At 36.9% G+C, this 18,029-nt stretch overlaps 3 protein-coding genes across 3 annotated transcripts in view; all 3 read left to right on the top strand.

Moving 5' to 3' along the window:
- Window positions 1–18,029, top strand: part of LOC134822341 (telomerase-binding protein EST1A-like) — a 92,762-nt gene that overhangs the window by 47,535 nt on the left and 27,198 nt on the right. The window contains exons 2-8 of the mRNA XM_063833355.1: window positions 13,941–14,056; window positions 14,265–14,452; window positions 14,607–14,844; window positions 15,125–15,316; window positions 15,552–15,666; window positions 15,855–15,934; window positions 16,094–16,197. Coding sequence (XP_063689425.1) covers window positions 13,985–14,056; window positions 14,265–14,452; window positions 14,607–14,844; window positions 15,125–15,316; window positions 15,552–15,666; window positions 15,855–15,934; window positions 16,094–16,197 — 989 coding nt within the window. The 5' untranslated portion in view covers window positions 13,941–13,984. The remainder of the gene's footprint in view (window positions 1–13,940; window positions 14,057–14,264; window positions 14,453–14,606; window positions 14,845–15,124; window positions 15,317–15,551; window positions 15,667–15,854; window positions 15,935–16,093; window positions 16,198–18,029) is intronic.
- On the top strand, window positions 10,277–11,934 carry LOC134822021 (general transcription factor IIF subunit 1-like). Its single transcript, XM_063832851.1, has one exon. It carries the CDS (start codon window positions 10,300–10,302, stop codon window positions 11,689–11,691), a length of 1,392 nt encoding a protein of 463 aa, XP_063688921.1. The 5' UTR covers window positions 10,277–10,299; the 3' UTR covers window positions 11,692–11,934.
- LOC134822345 (tafazzin-like) lies at window positions 12,112–13,730 on the top strand. Its single transcript, XM_063833372.1, has 5 exons — window positions 12,112–12,329; window positions 12,471–12,604; window positions 12,739–12,861; window positions 12,965–13,121; window positions 13,272–13,730. The coding sequence occupies exons 1-5, from the start codon at window positions 12,115–12,117 to the stop codon at window positions 13,435–13,437; spliced, it is 795 nt and encodes a 264-aa protein (XP_063689442.1). The 5' UTR covers window positions 12,112–12,114; the 3' UTR covers window positions 13,438–13,730.

Genomic DNA, 18,029 nt, shown 5'->3' with positions numbered 1-18,029 from the left:
TTCTAAAATAGGACCTACAGTTAATGTTCTGATTTAGTGGAGGATTAGCCTGTATTTCTAAAAGACCTACATGTTCTGATTTAGTGGAGGATTAGCCTGTATTTCTAAAAGAGGACCTACATGTTCTGATTTAGTGGAGGATTAGCCTGTATTACTAAAAGAGGACCTACATGTTCTGATTTAGTTGAGGATTAGCCTGTATTTCTAAAAGAGGACCTACAGTTAATGTTCTGATTTAGTGGAGGATTAGCCTGTATTACTAAAAGAGGACCTACATGTTCTGATTTAGTGGAGGATTAGCCTGTATTTCTAAAAGAGGACCTACAGTTAATGTTCTGATTTAGTGGAGGATTAGCCTGTATTTCTAAAATAGGACCTACAGTTAATGTTCTGATTTAGTGGAGGATTAGCTTGTATTTCTAAAAGAGGACCTACAGTTAATGTTCTGATTTAGTGGAGGATTAGCCTGTATTTCTAAAATAGGACCTACAGTTAATGTTCTGATTTAGTGGAGGATTAGCCTGTATTTCTAAAATAGGACCTACAGTTAATGATGCTCAATAAGTTGTTCTGATTTAGTGGAGGATTAGCCTGTATTTCTAAAATAGGACCTACAGTTAATGTTCTGATTTAGTGGAGGATTAGCCTGTATTTCTAAAAGAGGACCTACAGTTAATGATGCTCAATAAGTTGTTCTGATTTAGTGGAGGATTAGCCTGTATTTCTAAAATAGGACCTACAGTTAATGTTCTGATTTAGTGGAGGATTAGCCTGTATTTCTAAAATAGGACCTACAGTTAATGTTCTGATTTAGTGGAGGATTAGCCTGTATTTCTAAAAGAGGACCTACAGTTAATGTTCTGATTTAGTGGAGGATTAGCCTGTATTTCTAAAATAGGACCTACAGTTAATGTTCTGATTTAGTGGAGGATTAGCCTGTATTTCTAAAATAGGACCTACAGTTAATGTTCTGATTTAGTGGAGGATTAGCCTGTATTACTAAAATAGGACCTACAGTTAATGTTCTGATTTAGTGGAGGATTAGCCTGTATTTCTAAAAGAGGACCTACAGTTAATGTTCTGATTTAGTGGAGGATTAGCCTGTATTTCTAAAAGAGGACCTACAGTTAATGTTCTGATTTAGTGGAGGATTAGCCTGTATTTCTAAAAGAGGACCTACAGTTAATGTTCTGATTTAGTGGAGGATTAGCCTGTATTTCTAAAAGAGGACCTACATGTTCTGATTTAGTGGAGGATTAGCCTGTATTTCTAAAAGAGGACCTACATGTTCTGATTTAGTGGAGGATTAGCCTGTATTTCTAAAAGAGGACCTACAGTTAATGTTCTGATTTAGTGGAGGATTAGCCTGTATTTCTAAAAGAGGACCTACAGTTAATGTTCTGATTTAGTGGAGGATTAGCCTGTATTTCTAAAAGAGGACCTACAGTTAATGTTCTGATTTAGTGGAGGATTAGCCTGTATTTCTAAAATAGGACCTACAGTTAATGTTCTGATTTAGTGGAGGATTAGCCTGTATTTCTAAAATAGGACCTACAGTTAATGTTCTGATTTAGTTGAGGATTAGCCTGTATTTCTAAAAGAGGACCTACAGTTAATGTTCTGATTTAGTGGAGGATTAGCCTGTATTTCTAAAAGAGGACCTACATGTTCTGATTTAGTGGAGGATTAGCCTGTATTTCTAAAAGAGGACCTACATGTTCTGATTTAGTGGAGGATTAGCCTGTATTTCTAAAAGAGGACCTACATGTTCTGATTTAGTGGAGGATTAGCCTGTATTTCTAAAAGAGGACCTACAATCTACATGAAATGCACCCAGTTAATGAAAGTTAATGTACATTAAAACACACACCCGCCTGTAAACAAGGCCCCTGGAGCGTAATATTACATAATCACGTACACATGATAATGTGCTTGTAATTTGTACTGTGTAATTCTGTTACACGCAATACGTGTTAGGTGAGCTATGTACAATACAGCAGTAGATAACTTCGCGTTATTGTAACATTAGATCCAATAAAAGAATAAAGGGAAGGTGTTAACTTGGCTAGTTTCTTCTCAAGTCGAGCAAACAATTTTTGTGGTAAAATAAAGAAAATCTGAGTAGGGTTTTTAACTAAAGTAAAACTAATTGTTATTTATATAATATGTTGGTTCATTGTCTTATCAGACCATAATATGTTACAATCAGTAATAAACCAATTATCAGTCAATTAAATACCATGTCACAGCCAGTTTCCTGTGTAGAAACTACTAATTACCGTGTAGAAACTGCTAATTACCATCGCACCAATTATCACCTATAAACACTGACAAGTGACAAGTTACTGTACACACATCTCAAAATATCACTTGTCACTTTCACATATATCATCTCTCCGGTTAACAACCAAACATACCTTTCACCTGTAAACATACCTCCACATACCTGTAAACATACGTCCACATACCTGTAAACATACCTCCACATGCCTGTAAACATACGTCCACATGCCTGTAAACATACGTCCACATACCTGTAAACATACCTCCACATGCCTGTAAACATACGTCCACATGCCTGTAAACATACCTCCACATGCCTGTAAACATACGTCCACATACCGTTCCTCCACATACCGTTCCTCATATAAATATACCAACAAGGTCCAACATTTCACATGTTTATTGTTTAAGCTAGCTATAATATCAGCATTACAGCAATAACACACTTCACACTATATAATAACACACTTCACATTTCTGAAGAAAAAGATTGCAGTGTAAGATTAATTCTATCTGTGTTAGATTCCACATTTACAGTGTACACACTAAGTACACTAGGTACACTAGGTACACTAGGTACACTAGGTACACTAGGTACACTAGGTACACTAGGTACACTAGGTACACTAGGCACACTAGGCACACTAGGTACACTAGGTACACTAGGCACACTAGGCACACTAGGTACACTAGGTACACTAGGTACACTAGGTACACTAGGTACACACTAGGTAGGTACACTAGGTACACTAGGTACACTAGGTACACTAGGTACACTAGGTACACTAAGTACACTAGGTACACTAGGTACACACTAGGTACACACTAGGTACACTAGGTACACTAGGCACACTAGGTACACTAGGTACACTAGGTACACACTAGGTACACACTAGGTACACTAGGTACACTAGGTACACTAGGTACACTAGGCACACTAGGTACACTAGGTACACTAGCTACACTAGGTACACTAGGTACACTAGGTACACTAGGCACACTAGGTACACTAGCTACACTAGGTACACTAGGTGCACTAGGTACACTAGGTACACTAGGTACACTAGGTACACTAGGTACACTATCTAGGTACACTAGGTACACTAGGTACACTAGGTACACTAGGTACACTAGGCACTAATTCGATGGTATGTTTGTTATGTCCCGGACTTATCGGGTATTTAATTGATTAATTAATACCCCCCTTGTTAGTGGAAGAGATTTAGTTTATAATTGTTGAAATATGCGGAATGTTTTTTTTTGTGAGTTTCGGATTGCGCGGTCATTAAAACATGTTCAATTATTTGTTTTAAGTCAATCATTTACATGAAATTTTTCATGATTAAAGTTACAATAAAGAGAAACATATTTATTGTCGATTGAGGTGAGCTACTTATCTTATGATTTGTTGTTGTGTTAACTAAGGGATGTTAACCGTGAGGTCACTTATTTTCAAGTTTTCATGCTGATTTTATCATATTTGTAACATATCTAACATGTAATGTATTTAAGTTGAGATTATTTAATTCAGCGTTTAATTTTATTCACTTTGATGAACTATAATGTACGTGTGGTGGAAAAACTTCGGTATGAGCTTTTTGATGAAATGAGCCAAAACCAAGTTAAGATATCATCAAATTTACAATACTTTTATCACAATTGGAGATGCTAATTAATATACAGGACATGGTTCTTTAATTCCTAAATTTATTCAAATTAATAATAAAATTACCTGCCAAATTTCACAGCAATTTGTTGTCACATATAACACTAACCAATGTTCTGGTCACAGTCCAACAACATCAGAAGCCAAACAAGCCATGCTCTAATCATCTAATTGACTGCATCATATGACTGTGACATTAACTCGACTTAAATGCATTTGATATTATCAAATGCAGGGTGACATGACTGGTAATTCCATTTGACTTGCCAGTAATTTTAAAGCTAATAAAACTAAGAATTTGGCACAATGATAACCCTCGTGAGGTATGATTTAGTGGACGAAATGTTAACAGTAAATTTAATGCTGATTAGTTTTGTTACGAGAATTAAGGAATTGTAACGTAAGTGAGCTGTGAGGTGTCGATGCTAATATGTGATCTGCTAATAAGATGTAATGTGGCACTTAATTCAGTGTAACTGTCGTAATGATTGTTGTGAAATTAAACGGCTAATGGTTATAATACCTAAATTAAAACTGTTCGTTTAAAATAACGCGAAACTATCATTTGAATTGTACTGATAATTGCCCTTTATGGTATTTAAATTATTAACGCATTTGTTAATATCTGAATGGCTGCATTCCAATTTTAAGGAAACGCCAATTAAAATTGATTATCTGTTTGCAGCATTGCTGCAAACACCATTCGTGCATAGCAACATTGTCACTTGTCCAACTGTAAAGGTACTGCAGATAAACGGTTATCATATTCTATTCAAGTAATGAACAATAACCCAATCGTTCAACTTATTAGCAGCACTGTTCCAGGAAATTCAAAGATTCCATTTGTCAAGTCAGGTATGGTTAATATCAATAAAATTACAAGCTGGCCCAAAAGGGGAAAAGCAGCAATACCAAATGGGAGGGGGGGGGGGGTGTCCAACCCCAAAAAAAACCCATTTTACCTTAAATTTCCATTTTGGGAATAGTTTTTTTGGGGTTGGGCACCCCCAAATTGGTTGCATAGATCCTCGTGTATATACACTTTATTTAAAACAACGTCACCAAACGCCGTTAATGAACAAAGGAATATCAATGTAGGCGTATGTTTTACAAATTTTGACACAGTTATTCAAAGTTGAACAGTACTGTTTTTGTATTTTACCAAATTCCGTTCAAATGTTTCACCTTAAGGTAGACAGTCTATACTACTGAAATACCAACGGTTGGTCAATGGTCTTATCATAATATGTTTAACCAATCGATTCGATCTTACATCGCAACCCAATAGACATAATACTTAGACACATTTATTTATTTTACCAGAATTTTCGTTAAGAACATCGAGCATACAATTGCTCACCTATTTTTCACTACAAAGGATGTGACAGGTTCATTCTGGACGTAACCTGAATATCCATCTCTATCGGCACATATCCCAATTACCACTTGAAGCCCGCAACATGTGGCAACATGTGGATGTACCCCTGAAAGAGTCTACTGGGAAGATGAACTGTAAAACGCGCAGCAAAATTCGTAGTTAAAGATGCGCCAAATTTGCCTCCGGCGCGCGCGCGGCTCACATGGCATGCACAGTCTAGTATATATCAGTAAAATTGAATGTATGAACAATGTTTATTATAACGTAAATGGTTCCTCTCACATTGTGTCTTGCTTGGTCATCAACGTACTACAAAATCAATCGAATCGAATAAATTAAATGGCCTCTAAACCGAGACATTGGTAGTGGTAATTTAAATAAAAATCGGGTTCAGAACACAGAACATTATAAAGTCATTAATAGTAGATATAGTGACACTTTTTCACGCTGGTGGGCACATTTTCGATTGTGCGGCTCATATTGATAAACGACCAAAATTCTAATAAATACCTTGTCCATTGTTAATGGACTATGCGCCCAGCGTGCGCTACTTCGAAAAAATTTAGACGAGTAACATCCTTCAAATAATTAACACCTGAATCGAATTTTTAACGGGTGATACTCGTAAAATATCTTTTATATTATTAGGACCGTCGACGAGTCCAACTCGGCGCGCGTCCTGGTAGGTTGTAAACCTACAATCGAATTTAGAATCGAAGCTGCAATATTGTTTAATGGTAACATTTTGTAAACTAGAACTTTTGTTAAATTTTAAAAAATATTATAAACATTTACATAATAAATTACCATCACTTACATTTTATTGTTTTAAAGTTTAAAATATTGCATTGTAGCTAGATTTTTAATTTTGTTCATCGTGGTGAGAAGGGTTTTTATAAAAATTACTAAGTTTTTTATTGAATTTTTATATTGAATTTTTGTATTGAATTTTTATATAGGGTCATTGCTATATTATGTCCATATTGTTTGAAAATTTAAAAAAAGTTCATCTTGGTGATATTACATGTCAAACTTTGGGATTCTTGTTTTTGATGCTCTCGGTCATATCACTTTTACTGTCCACAAGCCACAATCTATATCAAAAGACAGAGGGGCGAGAAAGAACTTTGTCAATATAGACAGTTTCGCTTCTACTAAATCGCTCGCCCAAATTTTAAGAAAATTCTTGTGAAAAGGCCCTTTCGGTATGAAATTGATCTCAATCGTAGTGGCGTAACGTTGCCTGTTGGCGCCCCCCGCCCCCGCCGAAAAGGTGCCCTCCTGTTGGCGCCCCCTCCCCTTTTGGTGCCCCTCCCTAAAATTGAACAAATTAGGTGATTTTAGAGGATACGCCGGTAAAATCTCTAAAAAAGTGTGTATCTAGAGCAAAACGCGCAGTTTTGCTAGTACTTTAGTTAATAGACAGTTTTTGGGTTTTCCAAATAGTTTCTGATTATTCTGATTTGCGACAAATGATATTGCACTGTTAGGATAAACGACGTTTCAAAGTAACAACTTCTTATTCATGCTCAAATTATTTGTTATATAGTAGTGTTGAAAGTATTAGTTAAGTTTTCGAAATTGTCCCACATTCAAACGACGATTTGGCGCCCCCCTAAGACGGCGCCCCCCTGCACAGCGGGGTCAGCGGGGCCCTTCGTTACGCCACTGCTCAATCGGTGTATTTTTGAACGCTGATTCCGAATCACCCCCCATGACGTAGGGTAAAAATGCTTCCCTGGAGAGTTATGGGCAAAAAACCGTTTTGGTCACGTGACAGGCTAGTAAAACATGAATTCGATTGTTTAGGGCTCGGGTTAGGGTTAGGGTTGTGGTAAGGGTTATGGATAGCTTCGGGGTTATGGTTAGGGTTAGGGTTTGGATTAGGGTTTATGTAAAACTGTTTTGTACGGCTGCAAAACCATAAAAACCAAAGTCACGTGAAATTTTTGGGCGAGCGAATTAGTAAGAGCCAGACAGTTTAGATTTGAACTTGGAGCCGCAAGGCCAAGGGTGATTTTCTAAATATTGAGTTTTTGAAGGGTTATTTTTATATTAGGTCATTGTGACATTATGTGTACAGTATACTGTTTGAAACAATTTATTAACTCAATATCAAAATTAAACATCGTATATTTCTGATTTATTTTAAAAATTCTGTTGATTTTAGGTAAAGTCTGTTTCTGAATAGAATCTCCATAGATTTTGTTTCTTGTTATGGCAAAATAGTAAAAACTCACCAGAGTACAACAAATCAGGTTAATTACATTTTTCTGTTCTACCATTCTAGCAAACTTGACCTTAAATGAACATAGTTTACAGTATGTATATGTATAGTGTATTACAATGTAAGTGTACTAACAGGATTTAGGTTAGATTCCTCATTTAACACCTAGTTATTTTTCCTGTTCACTGCACTTTATTTCTCCAGAGCTTTATCCCAATTTTTCCTATATTCACCTCTGGCCTGGGATCGATGACACATGATCCACCTAACCAACTAGGCTTCACAAAGAAAGCTCAAACATACGATCACATACTAACCATGAAAACTATAGCTTCAAAATATAAACTTTTGGGGAAACCTGTATATGCAGTATTTGTTGATTTTAAAAAAGCATTCGACTCAGTCTGCCGTCAAGCCCTTTTCCTCAAACTCGCAAAAAATGGCATAACTGGGAACTTCTACAATGTCCTCAAAAATATGTACTCAAACTCGTACGCTTACATAAAATTATCTGGTCACCTCAGTAAACGCTTTCAGATACGTAAAGGTACAGAACAAGGTCACCCACTCTCACCTGATCTTTTTAAAGTTTTTCTCAGTGATATGTCCTGCCTCCTAGATTTTCCAAATTGCCCCGTACTTTCAAATATGACTGTAAGCCACCTACTGTGGGCGGATGACCTTATACTCCTTTCACTCGACCAGGAAACCACTCAAAAGCAACTTAATATTCTCGGTAATTTTTGTGAGGAGTGGGGCATTGAAATCAATGAACTCAAAACTCAAGCAGTCATCTTTGGTAAGAAGACGTTAAAACAGGACATACAAAACATCAAATTTACACTCAACGGATCTAATCTTGAAATTGTTGACAGTTATTGTTACCTTGGATTTGAACTTCATCAATCGGGTCAAGTACAGATCGCTCAACAAAACCTTAAAACCAAAGCAATGCGTGCATTTTTTGGCCTGAAAAGGGTTGTCATGCGTTCAAAGTTATCTTTTAAAGCACTCCTTACACTGTTCGACTCTCTCATCAAGCCCATTTTATTATATGGTGCTCCGATATGGACACCCACTAGTACGATCAATAAATCTCTTTGCAAAACGATTAACTCGACAGAAGCAACCGCTACTTACTTACTTAAAAAAATCAGCGCCTCTCTGCAAGAAAGAGTGCATATTTCATTCCTAAAATGGGCATTGGGAGTCCATCGTAAAGCATCAAATGTCGGTGTTTGGGGAGAAACAGGAAGAATTCCTCTGATTTATCAATCAATTCGCTTAACGTTAAATTACTTCAAAAGGCTAAATACAAAATCAAAGTCGAATTCGTTTGTCACTGCAGCCGTAAAAGAACAAAAATCACTAAACTTACCTTGGTATCGATACATAAAACCACTCCTTGAACTAGATGAAATTTACAAACTAGATCACGTAACTGCGCACCGAATTCTCAATACAAATGCAGCTAACAAAGCCGCGCCCAACCCTGTAAGTGATCACAAATTATTTAAAGACTCCCTCATAAATCAGTCAAATTTTAGTCAATCCATCAAACCACTATGCAGCAAAAAGTATAGAATTCCTAAAATCATCGAAGCTCTAACCAATCAATTCAAAAAATGTTGGCAATATCAAAAATCTACTTCTTCTAAACTCTCATTCTATCACTCAATCAAACACACCTTCAACCGAGAGCCCTACTTATACTTATGCAAAGGCTTTTCTCGTCGTTACAGCACCACAAAACTTAGAATCAGCGCCCATGATCTCCATATTGAAAGAGGGAGATACTCCAACACACCCCGTGAGCAAAGACTATGTGGTTGGTGCCAATCAAGTATGGGCGTTGAGACCATCGAAGACGAGTCGCATGCTCTTTACATATGTGACTTGTATTCAAAACAGAGGTCGAAATTAGTCAAAAATCTTTCTCAAATGCCAATCATTGAAATAAGCAATGAAATCACCGACTCCAGCAATATCAATGAAACAAATCTCAAAGATCATCTCATGGAAATTTTGTCTCCTTACTCAACTGTAATTCCTCAAAATCACCAGAGCCTCCATATTCACTGCCACCGCTCACTTGATATTCAACCAAACACCCCACAGTATATTCAATTTCAAGAAAGGCGCTCCTATGCTGTCAACTGTGTGTGCACTTATTTCCTTCGCTGCTCCGAAGAGCGAAATAGCTTCACCGAAGATATGCGTCAGCGTAATTCAAATGCACGAAACTTAAACAATTTTACTATCAATTTGGTGAGAACCTCGCGAATTAGTCATAATTAAGACTTAAGGATAACCCTGGCCCTGACTTCAAGCAAAGATGATTGTTTTCATTAACTTCTGTAAACAATTATGACGGTCCATGATAATGGATCTATAATTTAATTTTAATCCTGTGTAAATCCTGTGTAAAAATCCTGTGTAAATCCATGACAGAACTCGAATCTGTAACGTTCAGATTACATTTAGGGACCTGTGGTGAAGTGGTGGTTTTGATATCTTGCATTTGGAATTTAAGTGCACAGGGCTTGTGTCATTAATCCGATACGCTGTGAACTACGTCGATTTAAAAATTCAAAGGGATTTCTATAGCTTGAATATTTTGTGTTTTGCATTTGATGGTACTTGTCAGTTGGACAAGCTTAATTTATCTTCAGATTATTTGCCCAAGCTAATGTATAACTTTTTGGACTAACAACTCTTTCTTTAAGGATGGTTACTGTGAAGTAAATGGGTAAATGTGACAATTGCCCAATAAACTACAGAGATTTCAGCTCGATGTCCTCCCAACTTCCCCAGAAACCAGTGAAGGTTGTTAAAGGTGACTCAACTGGGTTAAGACACCATGTTCTTCGTTTTAACACTCCTAGAACTGTCAGGTTAGATTCTATTCTGGGCGATAATGTTTCAATGACAAGAATTGTTACTGAAAACCAAATCACTCAACCAGATATGAATCTAGAAGGTGAGGGCAGTGAATTTGGATGGAAAAGTAAGCAAGCCAGGTTGGCTCACAAGTACAAAGTGAGGGCTGTAACTGAGGATCAATGTCCTTGGGAGCTTAAAGATCGAAATGATAAACATTATGTTGGACGTAAAGAGGGTGGCATTACTGCTAACTCAAGCTATATTGTTATGCGGGAAACTCAGCCAGGAGTGTATGAAGCATATCCTGTAGAAGACTGGTTCACTTTCACTCCTAAAATTGACTATACAACTTTTGATGAAGAGGAAGCAGAAGAAGAATTTCTGAAACGTAACAAAACATTTAACAACAGTAATATGATGCTTCAGAAACGTCTCAGAGACAATCTTGGGGCAGAAAAAGAATACGAAGAAGCTCAAGCCCAGCTCAAGGTTCATGATGCTGATGATTTGTTTGGTGATTCAGATGATGCAAATGATGACTTGGGTGATGATCCAGCTAAAAAACGCAAAAAGAGCATGAAGAAGTTTAGGAAGAACAAGGAAAAAGATGAAGAGGATCTTAACAAGGAAAGAGATGATGAAGATCAATATGATGCACATGCATCAAAAGAGGTAGACTATATATCTGAGTCTGATTCTGACGATTCTGTTGATTTGACTTCAGAAAAACCAAATACTGTCAGCAGGAAAGAAGATTTGGTTGATAAGGTAGATGGTAGACTGTATCGTGATGCCAATGATAGTGACAGTGAGGAAGAGGAAACTTCAGAAATGAAAAAGTTGTTGTTGCAGCAAGGAGAAGATGAAAGTGGTAGTGATGTTGATGAAAACAGTGAGGAATTCAAAGCTCTTATGTTGAAAAACAAAACTAATAATATTGCAGCAGAATCCAAACGAGAGAGATCCTCTACCCCTACAAGCAATGGAAAAGAGCCCCCAAGTAAGAAGCAGAAACTCGAAAAATCAGATGGGTCAATACTGACAGAAGAGAATGTTTGGCGATATTTAGCAAGAAAACCTATCAGTACCAAGGAACTTATTTCTAAGTTTAAGAGTAAAAAGTCTGGCCTAAATAAGCAGGATATGGTGGCTAAATTGAGCAGTATACTTAAAAAACTTGCCAAACAATTCATGAAGGATGGCAAGAATTATTTTGTTTTAAAAGATGAGTACAAGAACTTGTATAAGGAATAGCTTTCAGTTAAATGTTACAATTTTATAAGATTATTAATATTCAAAGCAAAGCTATCTGACTTGCAGCCTTTTTGATATTCTTTTCAATGGAATGCATACTATTTTATGAATTTGCTTTTTGGCATACCATGAATATTATTGACCAATTTGAAACAAATTATTTTGCCCATAATAATATTATCGAGGCTATGAACCATAGCCCATCTACTTTACTCTTTGTTGTAGATTATTTGAATTTTTACAAAGATTCTTCTGACTTTGACTTAATTTCAATCATTTTACGTGATCAAACAAATTAACAGCTGCATATAATAAAATATAAAATCATGCAATTATGCTCATTTTTATTAATGTTATGGTTTCCATGCTAACTATTAAACCATCTTCAGCCACTAAAATCTCACTTTATTTCTTAGATGAAAAATGCCTATACCAGCTGTTCCGGTGTCCTTATACAAATCCCACCCTAGAATCTGGAAAACTGTTAGCAGAGTCGCAGTTGCGACAGTATCCTTAACCAGCAAACTATACTTCAAATGTTTCCATAAAACCAATGTATATCCAAGTCAATATCATTTGGATGACTTAGCGAGAGCAAACTGGGATCGTCCAATCATTACAGTGTCCAATCACATGAGGTAACCAAGTTATAGAAAACTATCATAATTCACCAGCATAAATTTAAAATCATACGTTTCCACTCGAAATTAACGATTTTATAGCTCTAAAAAAGTAATTATACTCTACACTGTACCATTTGATGCTAAAATAGTTTTCAGCTGTGTGGACGACCCCCTCCTATGGGGTATTCTGTATAGAAGCAGTACAGTTATCAGACACTGGGACAAGGTCCGCTGGGTTCCCGGTGCTCACGAGCTCTGTTATGAGGGCGGAAAGTTTGTTAAACTCAAAGGTTAGACTTTCTGTTTAATTTTCAAGCTCAACAATGTTAAAGTTATTTGTTACAACATTATGTTTTGATGAAATGATGCATACACCCTAATCGATCAATCAAAATCACTGGGTAAGATGTGAATTATGTTGCAGGACTGACTATGTCATTAGGGAAGACATCCTCATGTAGGCGAGGGGAGGGTGTCTATCAGCCTTGTATGGACTTCTCAATCGAGCAACTTAATCAGAACCGACCGGTGCATATATTTGTTGAAGGTTTGATCACTCTCATAAAAGTTTTTATTGTGTTAATATAGTACTATACTTCTTTCCAAATATCAGTTGTGTACGAACTGAAAACCAACACATCACAATTTAGGTAAAGTAAACGAGACGAGGAATTTGATCAGGACTAAGTGGGGTATAGGGAGACTCATTCAGGATTGTGAGAGACCTCCAATAGTGCTGCCTTGGGTTCATAGGGGTATGGAGGAGGTGTTACCCATGTATCACAGCATTCCTAAGTTCAACAAGAAGTTAGTCAAAAATCTAACATAAATGCCGAAATTTTGTCGTCAATCTGTCAAAGAAAGCGCTAAATATTATTTGAACAAACTTAATACTTATCAAGCAACATATGCTTTATTTGCACCTCTATCAGACTTAATAATCAAATAAAATTTCAGAATCACGATAGGAATTGGTGACCCAATAGAAACAGAAGAGTTGTTGGCAGAATGCAGAAGATTAAACTTCAGCGAATTAGCTACTAGGAAATATATAACTGATGTCGTGGAGTTAAAACTTGACAAATTGTGTCGTAGAATTAATGATATTCATTATAAAGACTGATAAGTAGGGGTAATTAGTGTTTAATTATATAATTTATATTAGTATAACAGTAGATACATGATATTGAATCAGTTTAATTGTTTGGTTGTTGTAATTTTCCCGTGTCAGTGTTTTCTAATAAGTTATTACCTTTATATTATTATAAATAATAAAATACATTATATTATTATAGTTTCGATCCGCCTCACCTAATATATGAACTGATGTTAGATAATTTAATTGTTAAATAAATTCAGTAAGATCACTCATATCGAGAGTTTGACCGCCACTCGAATTAGTCCCCGACATTCATCTATCCGTTAATGAACATGGGATTTAATAAAGTTTCTGCCTATTCCAACATTTTGCACTGTATCGTTTTACTTGGTTACTATATAAAATATATAATTGAGCAGTACTATCGTTAGTTAGCCATACAATCTGCTATTTTTCCAACATTCCATTCGTTATCATTATCCGTAAAACCTGAGTGATAAACCTAGAACCTTGCCACAGTAAGTCAGAATGTAGAAGCTGTTATTTGAAAGATAATTGCCTCCCCACTAACATGGCTGACCCTACTCCGCCCAACTTTCACTTATCTTACGAGAAACTTAAGAAGCTTGCCGAGGAACTGAGAGTGAGTAAAATTGACGTGGAAAAATAAAGATAAATGGTGCTATCGTTCTTCCTGTTTTCTAGTCAGTGAAATTTTGTTTCTAAAAATTTTGTTTATTGTTGTTGAAAAACTGCATTTCAAAGAGAAACAAACTTGAACTTGCATCAACGAATTGTAACCTTTATCTTATCTACAATAACATGTTTCTGAACAATGTTACTTCTCCCAGGGAGGCGGTGATAAAGATGCAGACTATTGGGCCTGGAGGAAGGGAGGAGGCAGTGACAGCAGCTCTGAAGAAGATGACTTCATGAAGTGGATCAGCAACAAACGAAACGGCAAACCGGATGGAAACAGAAACGATGATAGGAACAGAAAACAGGACGGGAAAAGGAATTCAAACAGGGGCAATGAAAGGTAAACTGCTTGGACTATAAATTTTAAAGAACTGATGTCTTTAAACAATATTTGATTCAACTTTACAAGTAGCCACATGTAAAAGATTGACCTGTAATTGGTAGTTAAATTTTAAAGTTTCATTATTTAAGATAATCCTTTTTCTCTACCGTAGATCTATCCAGAACAGAGTAAGTGAAAACGGTCCTAGAAGCAGCTACCGGAGACAACCACGTGACAAATCTCCAGACGAATCACGTGGCAGACCACGTGACAGACCACGTGTTAAATCAGGTGAATCCTCGCTAGAAGAACGTGACAAGTCCGTGGAGAGTGGGGAACGAGAAGATCCAAAACATCCGACAAAACGAGAACGGAGAAGGAGGAAGAAAATGGATGACCACAGTCCAGTGGTATGTTTGGCACACATTGTTTTATTTCACCTGTCCGTACATTAACTCAATAATTATTTAAACCATGCATTAACTCAATAATTATTTAAACCATGCACCCTCTGCCTGCAGTTAAAATGTGATTTGACTTCCATGATTATAGACCAGCTGCAGCCTTACCGTATTATGGGGTACTGTGCTAATTATAATTATCCATCTCATCAATAATCATTTCAAATTATATAATTTAGAATGTATCATTATTACCATGATAATTACCAACTTATTACCTTTTTGTCAGGGAGATCGACAACCCGCACTGTGGGATCCAGGTGACTGGGAGAAAGGACCACGCCCTTATCTACACGGTATAAAGAGAGACTCACGCACGGCTAAAGGGGGTGGTGTGATAAAGCTACCCTCTAAGATTAAGTACCCAGAGGATGGCGGCAGACATGCACCAGTCGGGGAAGTCAGGACTAATTCTTCACAGGTAATTGATTAATTCAGGGTTTAATTCTCGACTTTCTCAACAATTGTTCTTACTGTTCAATGTACAAGAGTTTCTGTTTTTTTAGCAAATTTTTATCAGTCAAAATAATAATCTGGATTATGTGATATTTAAATTGTCCCACTTTTATTTGCACTTTATGTTACACATCTAGCCGTTATGTTACATATTTAATAAACTACTTCTATATCTTGTGAACTACTTGATACTTTTCCAGGGAGGTGGAGGACCAAACGACTTCATCTACTCTGACTCGGGAAGTGACAGTGATGGTAACTTTACTGAGGAGTACTCTGCAGCAGCTGCAATATCACCTCAACTTAACTCATCTGGTGAGTTATTGTGCTCACCAGATTAGCCATCAGTTCAAGCAGTTGTTAAAAATATATAATGAGAAATATTCTAAATAATGATAATAGTGATGCTTATTAAAGTCACTTGTACCTGAAGAGGGTGGGAAACAATTCCGAAGATAAACATTAGAGGCTATTCAGTATCCCTGACAGCCCCAATACTTCAGTTTTGAACGTGATTGGTATAGAGAAGAGGATTGAGAAATGTGCTATTGAAGCTACTCAATGTTCCAGTACTTTTTGTAAAGTAAGTTTGTGCTGACTACACTCTGCAGTTTTAGAATCCCAAATTCTAGGGAGCTTTCAAGGGCCCTTTTTTGTCACTATTTTGATTTCTGTTAAAACATTACATTTTCGGGTAAAGGGAATCATCGATTCATATGCAAATTTATTTTATTCTCCTCAGGAATCGTGTAATAAGTTTCTGGGGGAAGGGATGCGAAAAAGAAACTCTCTGGATGTTTTATACGAATCTTTTGAAGAACACCATACAGAAATAATACACTTGCGGTAAGAAAATAGAAATATAATAATTTCTATTCATAATATTGATCTCCATTAAAGCTTGTTAACGATAATCGAACCCAAGCCTTGAGAAGCGCCAGTGACGTCCTAAGCAAAACGAAAAGATCAAGAAATTTTGGTTTTATACTACCAGCGCGAGCGGTCAGTTCCGACCTACTGTACCACTCTTCTTCTAGTGCTGCACCAATATCATTCTAATTCGACTTAATTTTCGTGAAAACTGTCAAGACTGTAGATCAACAATGATATCTGTGTTAATTGGTTGCAGTTTCATTATGATGCATCATGTCAGTATCGCGACCGAATTCATCAATATCATATCAACTAGTTCTATACGATTTATAAAATAATTACCAAACTTTAACAAACCTGGTATGAAACTGAACAAATCAGAAGCAGTGTCCTGAACACCAGAAAAATATCGTGTTCACATCTCTGTTCCATATCTCTCTCCAGGTCTCAATCGTGCAACTTGTGTCAGAGAGGATGAAGGTTAGCACCTCCTCACTGTTACAGTGTATGATAAGTTTAGGAACTGTCTCGTCTCTAACTCTTGTTATTTTCCAGGTTTTTTCTTTTATTGATGGGTGAGATTCGAATTTGGTCCATACAGAGTTGCATCCAAAAACTCGATACCTGAATCATTGGTTTTAGTAGGGGCTTAATTTTTAGCCCCGTGCAAAGTGCTCATAAATATAATACAATTAAGACCTTGAATGGGAAACTTTAAGTACTTGGGTATTTGGGTGCTGAAGCCTATCCCAACTCCTCCAGCGTTTGATTCATCAGAAGATCGGAAGTACACGTCTACTTTATCCCCGCTATCTTGCTCACTATCTGTCTTTATCCCTAGTGGATTCTTCTCCAGGTCAAAGGCTATTCTCACATCAGTTTCTGGTACTGGTGCCCAACCTCCTGTTTATGTACAGTTTTAATTATTTTTTCGTGTACAGGAAACTATAAAATTGCTATCAAGAGGGAAATTGTATAAGTGGAAAGATTTGTAAAACTGATGATGGTGGGAACATAAGTAGCCATTTATCAAAAGGTGTAAGTGATGTTCCCTTTATAAGTACGTTTTACAAATAAATTTATGCCCCCGCCCGCCCCCCCTGTCCCTCCCTCCCCCCCCCCCGCTTCCTACACCCCTGGTTCGGTATAATTACCGAACCTCGTATTATAAACCAGTAGCACTAAAACTCCTTGCATCACATTTAGTTCATTTAGCTTTTTATTCCGGTTACAATGTGAACATTCCTTGCATTTCACTAACCTCTTATTGGCACAGCTCTGAATTTGACCGAAGCTGTGTCATCATTGCTGTCCCCGGGCCGCCAAAACACAATTTTTCGCAGTTTGCTGAATTGATCGGAGCAGCTATTTGGGGTGTTGTAACTTAAAACCTCTTTCCCATTGCAGAACACCTTCACATTCGCAGCCTCAGTTATCTGTATGCCCCAAATTTTGTCTTTCTCCGCGGGCAAGCTCGGAAAGGGTCCATACCCTGGCACACAACTTATAGTTGAAGTTTTAACCGCATAGGTGATTTTGTCAGAAAATCGAATCTTCAGATAACTCGGAAAGGGTCCAAGTTGTGTAGCTGATTTTTGGTAAAACACAACGGTTAGAAGCTTATTGCTTCCTGCTTCTGAAACTGTCTTTATCTCCAGCACCTGATTCTCCAGATCGACGTCTATCAACTTGTGGTGAATTACATCCGTCCACTCTTGGGTAACTAGGAGATTTACAGTTAATTTACTAAAATTTATAGAAACTTAAATACTGCAGCGAATTCGATCAATTCTTGCACAACCTTA

The sequence above is a fragment of the Bolinopsis microptera genome, chromosome 10, assembly GCF_026151205.1.
Source record: "Bolinopsis microptera isolate Bmic1 chromosome 10, MBARI_Bmic_1.0, whole genome shotgun sequence".
Classification (NCBI taxonomy): Eukaryota; Metazoa; Ctenophora; class Tentaculata; order Lobata; family Bolinopsidae; genus Bolinopsis; species Bolinopsis microptera.
This window is presented reverse-complemented; position numbering and strand designations above follow the sequence as displayed.